We start from the raw sequence: 13,123 nt of genomic DNA, 5'->3' as shown, positions 1-13,123 counted from the left end.
TAACTACCATGATACAATCAATAAATCATATATTTCAAAAGTTTGAATTAGCTTTCAGCTCTTTGATTCAATATTTAACAGTACTAAATTCTAATTTAAATCATTCTTGGACCAAATAACACTGGTCTTTTTTTCTTACGCAGCCGAGAAAAGAATCTAAGCACTTGGTCATTTAGCAGCCATTGTGGAGCTTTCCATCATTTTATAGCTTTATCGTTAAATCAGTTTTACACTTCACAGTTATAACATTATGTTTTTGCTGATCATCTAGTTTTATGAACACAACATTGTCCCAGTACTACAGGAAGATTAATAATGAAATATGATATACTATTGATTGTCATAGAAATTATATATGTGATAATAAATGACAAATGTAATTGAAGAGAACATTGTCCTCTCATGAAGTTGACAAATACGGTTATTTTTCTCCACATAAGATTCAGTAGCTAGTCCAACACTCTTTGACAAAACTTTCTAAATAAAAAGTAAAATCTGTGAAAAAGTGAATGGAGTTTTGCAGGGAACGGTGAGCGGGACTTCCTGGTGGTGACGTCATGACGATGCTCGCGACGGCGGGGAGGATGAAGCTGATGTAAATGAGGGAAAACCTCCTCCTTTGATTCGCGGGAAAACTGAAAAAATGGCGACGGCTTAAGTTTGAAGTTTAGCGCCACGAAAGCGCAGAGAGAGACAAGACAGAGAGACGGGACAGAGACAGAGAGACAGGTCAGAGACAGAAACTGTCTGTCTGTCTGTCCCGGTCGTGTCCGTTCTGGCTGTCGGAGTGTCTGTGTCCTCTGTGTCTGTTGTTTGGAGGACAGGTGCAGACAGACCGGCTCTGGGGAGGTAAGACAGCTCTGCTTTATGTGTTTTCGCCCGCTTCTGCTCGGTTCGACCGGCTGTTTTAACCGGGTCTGAGCCGACAGTATGTTCAATAATGTCGCTATGAAAAGGGTTTATAGACCTGTTTGACTGCCCGCTGAAGTAGGTTAACGTCGGTAACGGCAGACTGTTCCGTTAAACACAGTTATTACAGTTCAGTTATTGAGCCGTTAGCTAACGGTATGTGTGTGTGTGTGTGAGAGAGAGAGAGAGAGAGACAGGCTGTGTGTTCTGTAAAAACACGTTAACAGAAGGCAAAGCCCACAGTTTGCTGCTCTCCCCCCACAGTTGGTCCGTTAGTTAGCCCGCTGTGACCCGGTCCGGCTCAGGGTGGGCCGTTACCCGTGGTTAGCTTGCGGTTAGTCGGTTCGTCAGTTAAACGGAATGTGGGTCTCGGTTCTCCTCTGTGGACGAATTGCGCATGCTCCCCAATGTCAAAATCCCCCTGACAGTTCAGAAATGAATCACAGCCCCTGTCTGCCTGTCTGTCTGTCTGCCTGCCTGCCTGTCTGTCTGCCTGCCTGCCTGCCTGCCTGTCTGTCTGTCTGCCTGCCTGCCTGCCTGCCTGTCTGCCTGCCTGTCTGTCTGCTGAGTGAAGCCACAGCGCGATTTCACTTAAACTTGTCTTTATAATGAGTTTCTACAGTCCAGCTGACATCTGGGAGTTTAAAAAGTCTGATGTCCATAAATCAGACATTTTTGATGTAGACTGCAGTCCTGCTACAGATCTGTATTCATTATTTGTTTTAAGGAATAGTTACCCTAATCAGCACAGTTTAGAATGTATGGCCGCTCCTGTCAGCGCTCCCTGGTGGACAAACAGTGCAGCAGACTCTAAACCCGGTTTAAGGTCTCTGCTCTGACACTTACTGATCAGCTGACGGACACACTGATGTGTGACGGACACACTGATGTGCAGGTCAGACAGCAGCCTGAAGGTCCTTCGACATTCAGTTCAGCTGGATCCATCTGCTGTTCCTTCACTTCACGAGTGTTGATGATGGATGAAAAACTGTCTGTCTCTCCGCAGGATGTTCGAGCACCTGATCGAAGCCTTCTGTGGTCTGGAGCCGCAGGTGTCTACGGGGAGCGGGGCATGTCGGGGTGTACGGGATCTGGGCGAGGGGGACGAGTACAGTCTGAGTGTTGGACAGTTCGTCCTCTGTCACTGGTCAGATGGACTGTACTACCTGGGCAAGATACAGAGGGTAGCAAACACACACACACAAAGTCAAATATAGTCTCCTCTGATTGGTTGGCTTAATTCTGCGTGTTGTGTTGGTTGGACAGGTGAGCCCCCCCAGGCAGAGCTGCTTTGTCACATTTGAGGACAACTCTAAGTTCTGGGTCCTCTGGAAGGACATTCAACATGGTGAGAGACAGACACAGAGAGAGGCAAACCAGACAGACAGACAGAGAGACATCCTACACTGTTAGAGACAGACAAAGAGAGAGCGAGACAGGTAAAGAGAGAAAGACACATTCAACGCTGTGAGAGGTAGGGAGAGAGAGTGAGACAGACAGGTAGAGAGAGACAGACATTCAACACAGTGAGAAACAGACAGATGGAGAGAGTAAAAGAGCGAGACAGGTAGAGACAGAAATCCAATATAGCGAACACAAACGCAGGTAGAGAAGCAGATATCCATCACAGTGAGAAAGAGAAAGATGTAGAGAGACATTAACAGGTAGAGAAAGACAGACAGGTGGAGAGTGAGAGACAGCTGTAGAGAGAGACAGACAGATGGAGAGAGACATCCAACAGGGTGAGAAACAGACAGATAAAGGCACTTGGAGAGACAGGTAGACCTTGACAAGGAGATAGACAGAAAAAATGACCATAATCGTGTCTCACTGCTGTTTCAGATGTCTGTCTTCCCTCTCGCTGTCAGTCATAATCTTATGTCCAACCACTTTGCAGCCGGAGTGCCGGGGGAGGAGCCTCGCTGCTCAGTGTGTCGGGAGGCGGAGTCAAAATCTGACAGCCAATTAAACCAAGACAACCAGATCCTCATCTGTGGGAAGTGCGGCATAGGTGAGTGAGACAGGCAGCTGGCTAGACTGAGACTCGACAGGTCACGTCTGGAGGGGGCATCTCATGTTAGGTCACGTTCTATCACGTTCTATCATGTTCTATCATGTTAGATCACGTGACATCATGTTATATCATGTTCCATCACGTTATATCACATTACATCATGTTAGGTCGCGTCACATCATGTTAGGTCATGTTAGGTCACGTTACATCACGTCACGTCATGTTACATCATGTCGCAGCATGTTAGGTCATGTTAGGTCATGTTACGTCATGTTAGGTCACGTTACATCACGTCACGTCATGTTACATCATGTCGCAGCATGTTAGGTCATGTTAGGTCATGTTACGTCATGTTAGGTCACGTTACATCACATCACGTCACGTCATGTTACATCATGTCGCAGCATGTTAGGTCACGTTAGATCATGTGAATTGTGTTATCATTCATCATTCATTCATCTCATTCATTCATAATTGTGATACTTAGATGAGACTTTATTAATCTCACAGTGGAGAAGTTCCCTCTTACAGAAGCTCTTTAGAACATTTCAGAACACACAAGGGGGGGGTGCAAACAGCAAATGGAGGTGCAAATAAGAACAATAGGAACAATAACTTACAACTGTGCAAACCACAAAAATTAAAACGGCTTAAGTTTGAAGTTTAGCACCATGAAAGCGCAGAGAGACGGGACAGAGACAGAGAGACGGGACAGAGACAGAGAGACGGGACAGAGACAGAGAGACGGGACAGAGACAGAGAGACAGGTCAGAGACAGAAACTGAAGACACAGAGAGAGAGTTAACGGTAACCGTTAACTCTCTCTCACACACTCACACACACACACACACTCTCTGAGTGTGTGTGTGTGTGTGAGTGAGAGAGAGACAGGCTGTGTGTTATTAAACAAAATAAGCTATCCTATGCACAGTAAGTTTAAGAAACAATATAGAGAGTGTCTTTTTCTCAGCAGCAGTGGATCTGGATGTTTGGACGTAACCAGAGAGGAGCAGAGGTTATTGCACATAATAACTACACATTTCAGTCGTACAGTCTCACTGTACAGTTGTACAGTTACATCACGTGACATCACGTGACGTCATGTTACGTCACATTACATCATGTTAAATTGTGTTATATCACGCTACATTCGTTAGATCGATTACATCGTGTTATAGTGTTTCACATCATGCTACATCAGGCAGAGACACGGCTTTCAGGCACCAAGAGTCATCAATAACAACATTCACTGCATACTGTCATTAGAAAGTGAGTCCAATTAGCTGATAATTAGCCAGATCAGCAGCTGTCAGTAATACATTATGAGACTGTAAACCATTAATCAAACCAATAACTAGCTACAAAACTAATAATAAATAAAATACATACATTCAGTGTTTGAATTAAACGTACACCAAACTCCTTTTAAGAAATACGACAGATTAATAATTCCTTACGTGTGCGAAGAAATATGTTACTGTAGAAACACAAGATAAAAGGTGTCACATGTCGGCAGTCTTCCTGTCAACTCTTATCCATAAACATAAACTTTGCTTCTTACTTTATAAAGTTTGGATTTTGACTCCTCAATTTGCTACCAGCCTCCGTTGGTTTGCTACGCTGTTTAAGTTAACTTTCCTTTAAGGACATAGTTGCCAGTTCAAGACAGGGCATGCTGGCATCACAGCCACACCCCGGGCCACCCACAGCACTGCCCCGGGCTGTAGTTTGTCCAGGTGTTTGATTGAATAATAATACAGTTTGCCTATGTGGCTGTCTCTCTGGCTCTCTCCCTGTCTCTCTGTCTCTCCCTGTCTCTGTCTCTCCCCGTCTGTCTCTCTGTCTCTCCCTGTCTGTCTCTCTGTCTCTCCCTGTCTCTCTGTCTCTCCCTGTCTCTGTCTCTCCCTGTCTGTCTCTCTGTCTCTCCCTGCCTCTGTGACAGGTTTCCACCAGCAGTGCCATGTTCCTCCAGTAGAGGGCAGCATCAGTCTCAGTCCCTGGTTCTGTAGACGTTGTGTTTTCGCTCTGGCTGTCAGGGTATAAACACTCACACACAGGAACATCAGAGGAAATCTGTGGGGGTCTGGCTGTAATTTCTACAAAAAATACTGGAACATCATATTTCTGGTTTCTTTTTTTTTTTTTATTTAGGACAGTGCACATTGATGAACATTGCTCTAAATGTGCCAGTTTATAGCTGATTAGCTAATTTGCAACTGTAGTCCTTGGGCCTAATAAAACAACATGGAAGTACACATTAAAAACATGGAAGTACACATTACATAAAAATACAAATACAAAATACACATTTCAAAATTACATTCACAAGCACGCAAATTAATACTGTCCAACTTTACCAGATCCAGTGGTCTCAGTCTACTGAATGGACACACTTCTGGGCAGTTTAACCAGTCTTTAAGCTTTCCTTTAAAAGAGGAATATGTAAGACCTTCCCTTTCAACCTCTGGCTGAACAAACGGCTCAGTATTACACTGAGAAACACACAGCATTACGTTGTTTACATCTCTTTTGCTAGCCAAAACGTCTCTCAAGATTACTTCCTTTTATTTTCAAACTTTTTTGTGCCATGTGTAACTCTGGTCTATTCATTACTGCACCTTGTAGTCTGTATCAGTCACTGCACATAATCTTTAACTCCTACTACCACAAATACATGTTTCTGCATTTGAAGTATTTGGCCTTTATAACTATGGTTTTAAATGTATGGATTACTGTAATTAGTGAACTTAAGTGAATAGTGACATTGTGAAGCAGGTACATGAGATGTAATGTGTTGATCACCAAATTGGCTGTGCTTAGTGAAGCTGGTGTTCAATTAAAAACCAGATCTTGATAGAAGATGAGTTTGAAATAAGGAACGACCAAAGACAGTGAAGGGCGGTAATATTGTTTAAATATGGGGGTACCAGGGCATTTTATATGATTTCAATATGGAGATAAGGATAGATAGTCTAACTCACTTCCTGTCTGTCCATTTCTCCTCCCCACAGAAAGGGGGCGCTCTAAAGAAAGGTCCTATAGCCAAAGCTCTGTCAGCCATGAAGCAGGTGTTACCTTATGACCTGGACTCTCTGGACTGGGACTCCCAACATCGCACCAATCAGCAACAGTGTTACTGTTACTGTGGAGGCCCTGGAGAGTAAGGCCAACCAATGAGAAACACACACGCTTTGACAGTGTTACACTAATGATGATCCGTCTCAAACCACATTCATGTGTTGTGTGTAGGTGGTACCTAAAGATGCTGCAGTGCTTTAGATGTCAGCAGTGGTTCCATGAAGCCTGCACCCAGTGTCTGCAGGAGTCCATGATGTTTGGAGACAGGTGATACAGCAGCTCCTCTAATGTGCCTCTACTGCTCCTGCACTCCTCTTACGCCCTTCTTTACACCTGTATTATGATCTGCTCTTCATTTCTCCTTTGTGCTCCTCTTTATTTTCCTCTATGTATTGTCTTTTGTGATTGTCTTACCTCCTCTTCCACTTCAGGTTTTACCTCTTCCTGTGTTCGCCGTGTAATAAAGGATCAGAGTACGTCCGTCGTCTCTCTCTGAGGTGGGTCGATCTCGTTCACCTGGTTCTCTACAACCTGTCGGTCAGCAGCAAGAAGAAATACTTTGAGCTGGACGAGATCCTCACCTTTGTCTCTGCAAACTGGGAACATTTACAGCTCGGGAAGGTACCAGACTATACTTAACTAAACCTGGAACAAACTGCCAGACCACAGTTGAAATTGTGCTGAACTAAACTAGCCAGTTACTTCAGCTGGATGGACCCTGGTCACGACTTTAACCTGCTCGTTTGTTTGTTGTTTAGCTGTCTAACACTCCGTCATTAGAGAGAGGGCAGCATCTGCTGGACGCTCTGAATAAATACAAGAGCAAGTAAGGAACACCTTCTTGTATAAACTGTATACTGAAGGGTATATTTGTATTCTACATATTAATGAGTGTGTGTGTGCGTTTGTGTTTAGGTTTCTGTGTGGGAAGGAGATTAAAAAAAGGAAATGCATCTTTCGTCTAAGGACTAGAGTCCCTCCTAACCCCCCCACCAAGCTCTTTCCTGAACGTGCTCAGAATGATGGAGGACGGGGCCGTAAGAAAGGCATTGTCAGGAACAGGTATTTCTCATTTTCCCAGTGACGTGTTTGTCAGGTCAGTTTGTAGTCCTAAAGCCAGGAGCCATTCCAGTTCGTAAGCCTGTAACCAGGTGGTACTGCAGTTTGTAGTCCGAAGAGTCCATTTTGTAGTCTCTGAAACCAGGAGGTACTTCAGTTTGTGGTTGTGTAGGCCTGGGAGTTTTAAGGTCTCCATTATCATATCACCTGAGAACCAAGGCTTGAGTCATTCTTTGTAATTGAAATATAACTATCTCTGTGTGTGTGTGTGTGTGTGTGTGTGTGTGTGTGTGTGTGTGTGTGCGCGTGTGTTTACGCAGTGCTTCAGCTGAGAGGAAGAAGAGGAAGTCCAAGTGGCTTTTAGAAGATGCCATTCCTAATGTAAGACTCTTCTGCTCTACTCTGTCTGTTTCCTCCTGTGTCCGAGGCTAAACGGTCTTCTGTATCATCACTGTGAATGTGTGTGCAGAACGAGCTGTCCTGCAGTTGGACGTCCAACCATCACATGGCCAACATCTTCGACTTCACCCTGGATGAACTGCAGAGCCTCAAGAGGTGAGACAGAAGTCAGTTCACCAATAAACAGTTTCTAGAATGTCGTCGTATTGCTACCATGTGATTTTCCTTCTCAGTAGTTCCAGTCGGACAGTCAGTATCGATCAGGACTCTACTGATGCCTCCACTTCAGGATCTGCTACAACTAGTGCTTCCTATCACTTCAGGTAACCAGCAGTTTACGAACCAGTCCTCCATCTGTGTCCTTGTCCTCAGCTCAAGCTGTGGATCATCATCAGTGAAAATTCTCAGTTTTGAGTAATGTGACTCAGCTCAGTTAAAGAAACCACCTCAGAGTCGGAAAAATATTCATCTATTTTGTGAAAAATAACAGTCGCAAACTACAGCTAAACTAGCCGACCGCCGCAGAATTAGCCGTGTTGTGGCTGGTTGCTCGCAGCGTGTGGCGCTCGAAAATGATGTCATCCACGTCAGAAGTAGTTGCCTAGAGACGCTGGATGTTGATAACATGCCACCACGGGCTCAGAGGGGAATAGCACCAGCATATCAGAACAAAATATTGAATATGAACGAGTTTCTGCAGATTATGCGTTATATAGAGGCTGCACATGGATGCCCCGAGTACTCGCATTATACGGATATACGCGCCGCTCCTCTGGGGCTAATTTCTTCAAAACGACTCCAAATGCCACCAAAGTTGTCTGGGTGAGTAAATGGTCGTATTTAATGCTACAAATAAGGTCCAGGTTGTAAAAAACCAAAGTTATCCTTTAAGAGTAGAAGAGACTAACCTGCTTTACAACTATCTTTAACAACTCAGACTATTAAGAAATATAGAGTCCTTTTGTTTGGATGGACACGCCAACAGGGTAACCTCAGATACAAAAGTCTTCAAACGAGACAATTTATGATAGCTAACAACAATGGACCTTCTGGATCTTACTGGGAAACTAGAGAACTGTTCACACTTTGCCAATATGTGATTATGAGCAAGTCTTCTTTGATGACCCGTCTGCCCAGGAAAAAGAGCATTGCGTGGGTCAGACTACGAATGTTGGAAGTCCTCGACCCTTTTTGTGCCAAGAGAAATCGATTTTAGACCAGAGGGTTTTGTTATTGGCGTTATGATGAAGTTCAGGATGGGATGTCATACCCAGGACCGAGGCTGATAGTTGGATCTGTTCCACCGGTAAACACAGTTGCTTCATCAGCTCCGCCTTTAAACTCTCTTCAAGACACTCAACCAGTAGCGCCCGCAGAATAATGGATTATTCATCATTACAACAAGCAGCAACCATCATAGCCACCTTAGGATGCAGAACTTTGACAGAGTAAACTGGACATTCCTCATTACCACATTAAAAAAGATTTGGCTTTGGGGAATCATTTACCAACTGGCACTGTTGTCACCAATGGAAGAACCTCACAAAGCTTCACACTGCACCGGGGGACTAGACAAGGATACCCACTCTCTCTCTCCCCATTCAGAACCTTCATTGAACCACTTGCTGCAGCCATTCATCAGAATTCGTGCATAAAGGGACTCGAAGCGCCCAGTGCACACTGTAAGATTAGTCTCTATGCGGATGATATACTGCTGTTTCTACAAATCCCTCAATCATTGTTATTAGACAAGATTTCTGATTTCTCCCTTAACGAATGAATCTTCCATCCTTCCATCACATAGCAACAGCTGGGATGTGGCAGCCCACATACCACATGTCCCTCTACGTATTTAGGCATATGTTTCCCCCCAGGCTGTCAGAGCTGTTCAGACTCAACTTCATCTTCCACTGTGGACAGAATAGCCCCAACCCAACGCACCCTGTCCTGGTTCAAGTCTCTAGATTCAATTATCTGTAAATTCTCCTGGAAAACAAGACTCCAAGAATTAAACAGGCAACTCTGTAAAAACCAGAAACACAAGGAGGATTGAAGCATTGACATTTTACCATTGCTCTCTGGCAAAGCAGCTTCAGTACATTCAAATGGATCCCCCCCGATCAGTCAGATCACACATGGCTGGATAGAGAACAGATTTCTCATTCTCATCAAGCATTTCTCAGGCATTTAATCTAACTCCATATCTCCAATCTGGAACAAACCTGATTGTCTAAGCAACAAGAAATCAGTTGATTTCCAGGCATGGTCTGAAAAAGGCAGAACACACATCTTTCACAACAATATGCTGGTTTCAGTCCCCCACTTGGTCCAGAAGTACACAATCAGGATCTGTTTCTGGAATATTTGCAACTTAAATCATCCATTCAAACAAAATGTAACATTCCAGACACCAACCTTGACCTCCCCCCCTCAAACTCAGAGTTAATTAACATGACCTCCCCTTCAAAATGTACAGAATAATGTCATCAACCCTCTCCATACCATCAATATAACGGGAAGGAGACCTGTCCGCCACTCCTGATGCCAACTCCTGGAACCCAATGTGCAGCAGCATCCACCTCATAACAAATGCCAACCTACAGCTCATGCAATAGAAGATGCTTCACTGAGTGAAAAATGGGGGGGCCCAAAGCTGTCAGTCAAAAAATAAAAGTATACCAAACAATATGAAAGAAGTGGTTACAACAGCACATGCCGACTTGTCTCTGTCCACCTCATTCCTTGTAGGATGTCTGTCTCTGACCTTTGACCTCTGCTCTGTGTCTTCATAAGGAGGGTGGGCAGCAGGAAGAGGAAGTTGCCTAGCAACAGCTACAGCCAGTGGGCCAGTCGCAGTGAGGCAGGGGAGGAGCTTGGAGGGGAGGAGCCTTCTGGGATGCTTGAGGACCAAGATGCTACAAACCACCCACACCTGACATCAGACTCCTCCCATTTCCTGTCGGATCCTTCCCAGATTCCCTCTGACTCCTCCCACCTCCACTCCTCCATCTCCTCGTATTTTGGAGTGGCAGGCAGACTGACCAATGGGGAGAGGTACCAGGTGTTGGCTCGACGTGTTACTCCTCAGGGGACGGTCCAGTACCTGTTGGAGTGGGAGGGGACAACACCTTATTAGGACATTACGGGGTAACAGGGGTTAGATGTCGTGTGAAGCTTTGATTCCTCTTCACTTCCTGTCAGAGGACATTTGTTTCCTGCTCAGCTCTCATTGGTCAAAACAACTGAGTGCTCCGTTACCTCACGAGTAACGATGGTGCATTTCCTGTGTACGTGACAAAAGTCTGACCGACCACCTGTTCTTGTTTTAATGGGGTCATTGTTTTTAAAAATGTTGGCAACCAAAAACAGCAACAAAGGCGAGATTAACAGTATTCTCCCAGTTTAGGATCAGGACCCAGTTTGTGTTACATGAACTAGTCCAGGACACAGTGTACTGAATCTGACAATGATAACCCTGAAGAACGCATGGCCCCACAACCCTCCGTCAAAGATCTGTAAGATGGTTTTCAGGTGAGTTCGGAGGAATCAAAGCTGATCATGACCCTGTAAAATCAGTATTTAGTGAGAACAGACAAACCTTTAAATACAACCAAAGACCATACACACACATTCACACACACACACACACACATAGTGTTATATGAATATTTAGTATTCTGGTCTGTGTATTATCACAATGACAGTAGGTATTGTGTCATTTCTTCTTCTCTGCCTCTGACATGTTAAACAGTCAGAGGCTCCAACTGTTTCCTGTCAAACAGCACACCGCCTCACCTGTTCTCACTCTTACCTGTGAGTTATAATCACTCTTTCATTCAGAAGTTTCTCATGTATTTAACCAGCGTTTCAAATGTACAACTGAACAGAAAGCACTTAATTTAAAGCAGACTGAGATCTTCAGTCAGAAAACCGACGGTTCAAGCTCGTTTAGTTTCCAGTCAGCGAGGTCGCAGAAGACGTTTTCTACCAGCTGACCCGGGTCATGTTGGTTCACCAATAAACTTCCAGTCAGAGTTTTTGTTCTGTTTCCAGTTTCAATGTGAACTCAGCAGGATTTAAAGATACTTGAGATCTCAAACCTCTCAGACTCATTTAGTCTGAGCCAACAGCAAAGTGTTTTTCATACATCTTACAGTCCCCTGAAAGTATCTGAAGTGAACATGAGACGTCAACAGTCTTAGCTGGAGAAATGAAACCTACAGTGTGTTTAAAGGGCTGTTTCACCACCGGATAGACGGTCCCTGATGGAACAAACTATACATCATAAAATATCAATATAGTGAGCAGTAAAAATTATATACATAATAATAAAATAGCAAAATATGCTTCTGCAAACATTTGAGGTGGGAAATAATCGATAGAGAGACAGAATCTTGCCGCCCCCTCACTCAGTGTGAATTTGTGGTGGCAGAAATATAAAAATGTGGAACACTGTTATTTCATATACTACTAGCATTGTGATGATACAAATCTGGTTGAAAATTCATAAAGTTTACCTGTAAAACCAGATTCTGTTTCCCTTTAAAACCAGATTCTGTCAGGATTTTACTGAGGTCATTAGTCCAAATCCCCAAACATAGCTCATCTTCACCAGTTAAACTAGCCACAAATATTGTCTGTGTGTGTGTTTATATATAATATATCTACACACTGTTCTGTCACGTTATATCCTCGTCTAAATGCTGTATCAAAGCCTCCTCTACAATTTAATCTATGTTTTTTGTCTAAAAACAACATTTCTGGATATTAAGTCTAAATAATCAGAATTGGCCAATAATATCGTGACCTGAACTCTCCTGCATGTATTTCAACCAATCGGATTCACAAAATAAAACCCGGACACACCTCTGACCTCAGCAGTAGCTGCAGCCTGTGTGGAACACTGACAGTAAACCTGCTCGAGACTGTGGGGACACAGAGAAACACTTCACCAGGAGGACTGTGGATCTGGTCCTCCATGGCTTCCAGGGTTATGAAGAGACCACTTCAGTCAGTATGAACAGGAGGAATCATCACACTCACCCACAACCTGACAGTTAAAAACCACAAACCTTCCTTGTTTTTACCTTCATAGTGTTCCTTGTTCTGTGTTTCTTGTCAGCAGCTGTTTTTCTTGCACTGTTGTCATGGTATCTATGCAATCATCAGCCTCACTCACCAAACTTATCATCGGTCAGAGAGATTGATCAGTGATCAGGAGCCTTGGCTATTCAGATTTAGATGTTCCACTTTACTGTTTACTTCTGCTTTGTTTTGACGTCAGAGGTTAGCTTGAAGCTAACAGTCCATTGATTTGAGTGAGGAATGCCAACAGTGCTAATAGTGCTAACGGTCTCTGAGACGTTACACTGTCACTTTAAATTTGCATCCAGGGTAACCACACTCCCCTCCATTGGCCTGTTGTTCTGTTGTTTTGATCATGTGACTATATATTTGCCTTTTTTCTGTTCAGTTGACCAATCAGCTGCCATCTTTCTGGAATAAAAAAACTGTTTGACATTTGACCTCTGTTTGTCGTGTGTGCGCGCACAGTGTGACAGGTGATAATCTGTTAATTCAATCAAGGTGTTATACAGCACGTGAGAAACAAAGCACACACATTAAGAATCAGTCTGATGTCCTGCAGATAAACAGGTGGGCAGA

At 43.9% G+C, this 13,123-nt stretch overlaps 1 protein-coding gene across 3 annotated transcripts; it reads left to right on the top strand.

Moving 5' to 3' along the window:
* The first annotated feature begins 645 nt into the window (after positions 1-645).
* phf19 (PHD finger protein 19) lies at positions 646-12,978 on the top strand. 3 transcript variants are annotated; one of them, XM_041937156.1, is made up of 14 exons: positions 646-849; positions 1,916-2,093; positions 2,176-2,257; positions 2,807-2,920; positions 4,866-4,960; positions 5,935-6,083; positions 6,173-6,268; positions 6,433-6,622; positions 6,760-6,827; positions 6,917-7,063; positions 7,381-7,441; positions 7,530-7,615; positions 7,696-7,782; positions 10,253-12,978. In XM_041937156.1, exons 2-14 carry the CDS (start codon positions 1,917-1,919, stop codon positions 10,593-10,595), a joined length of 1,695 nt encoding a protein of 564 aa, XP_041793090.1. In that variant the 5' UTR covers positions 646-849; position 1,916; the 3' UTR covers positions 10,596-12,978. The 3 variants fall into 3 exon arrangements, with proteins under 3 accessions (XP_041793090.1, XP_041793089.1, XP_041793091.1); XM_041937155.1 differs by having other exon boundaries at positions 7,693-7,782; XM_041937157.1 differs by lacking the exon at positions 7,696-7,782.
* Positions 12,979-13,123: the final 145 nt, after the last annotated feature.

This window comes from Chelmon rostratus, chromosome 5 (assembly GCF_017976325.1).
Source record: "Chelmon rostratus isolate fCheRos1 chromosome 5, fCheRos1.pri, whole genome shotgun sequence".
Classification (NCBI taxonomy): domain Eukaryota; kingdom Metazoa; phylum Chordata; class Actinopteri; order Chaetodontiformes; family Chaetodontidae; genus Chelmon; species Chelmon rostratus.
Note: the sequence above shows the minus strand (reverse complement) of the source record. Positions and strands in the feature narration are given on the sequence as shown.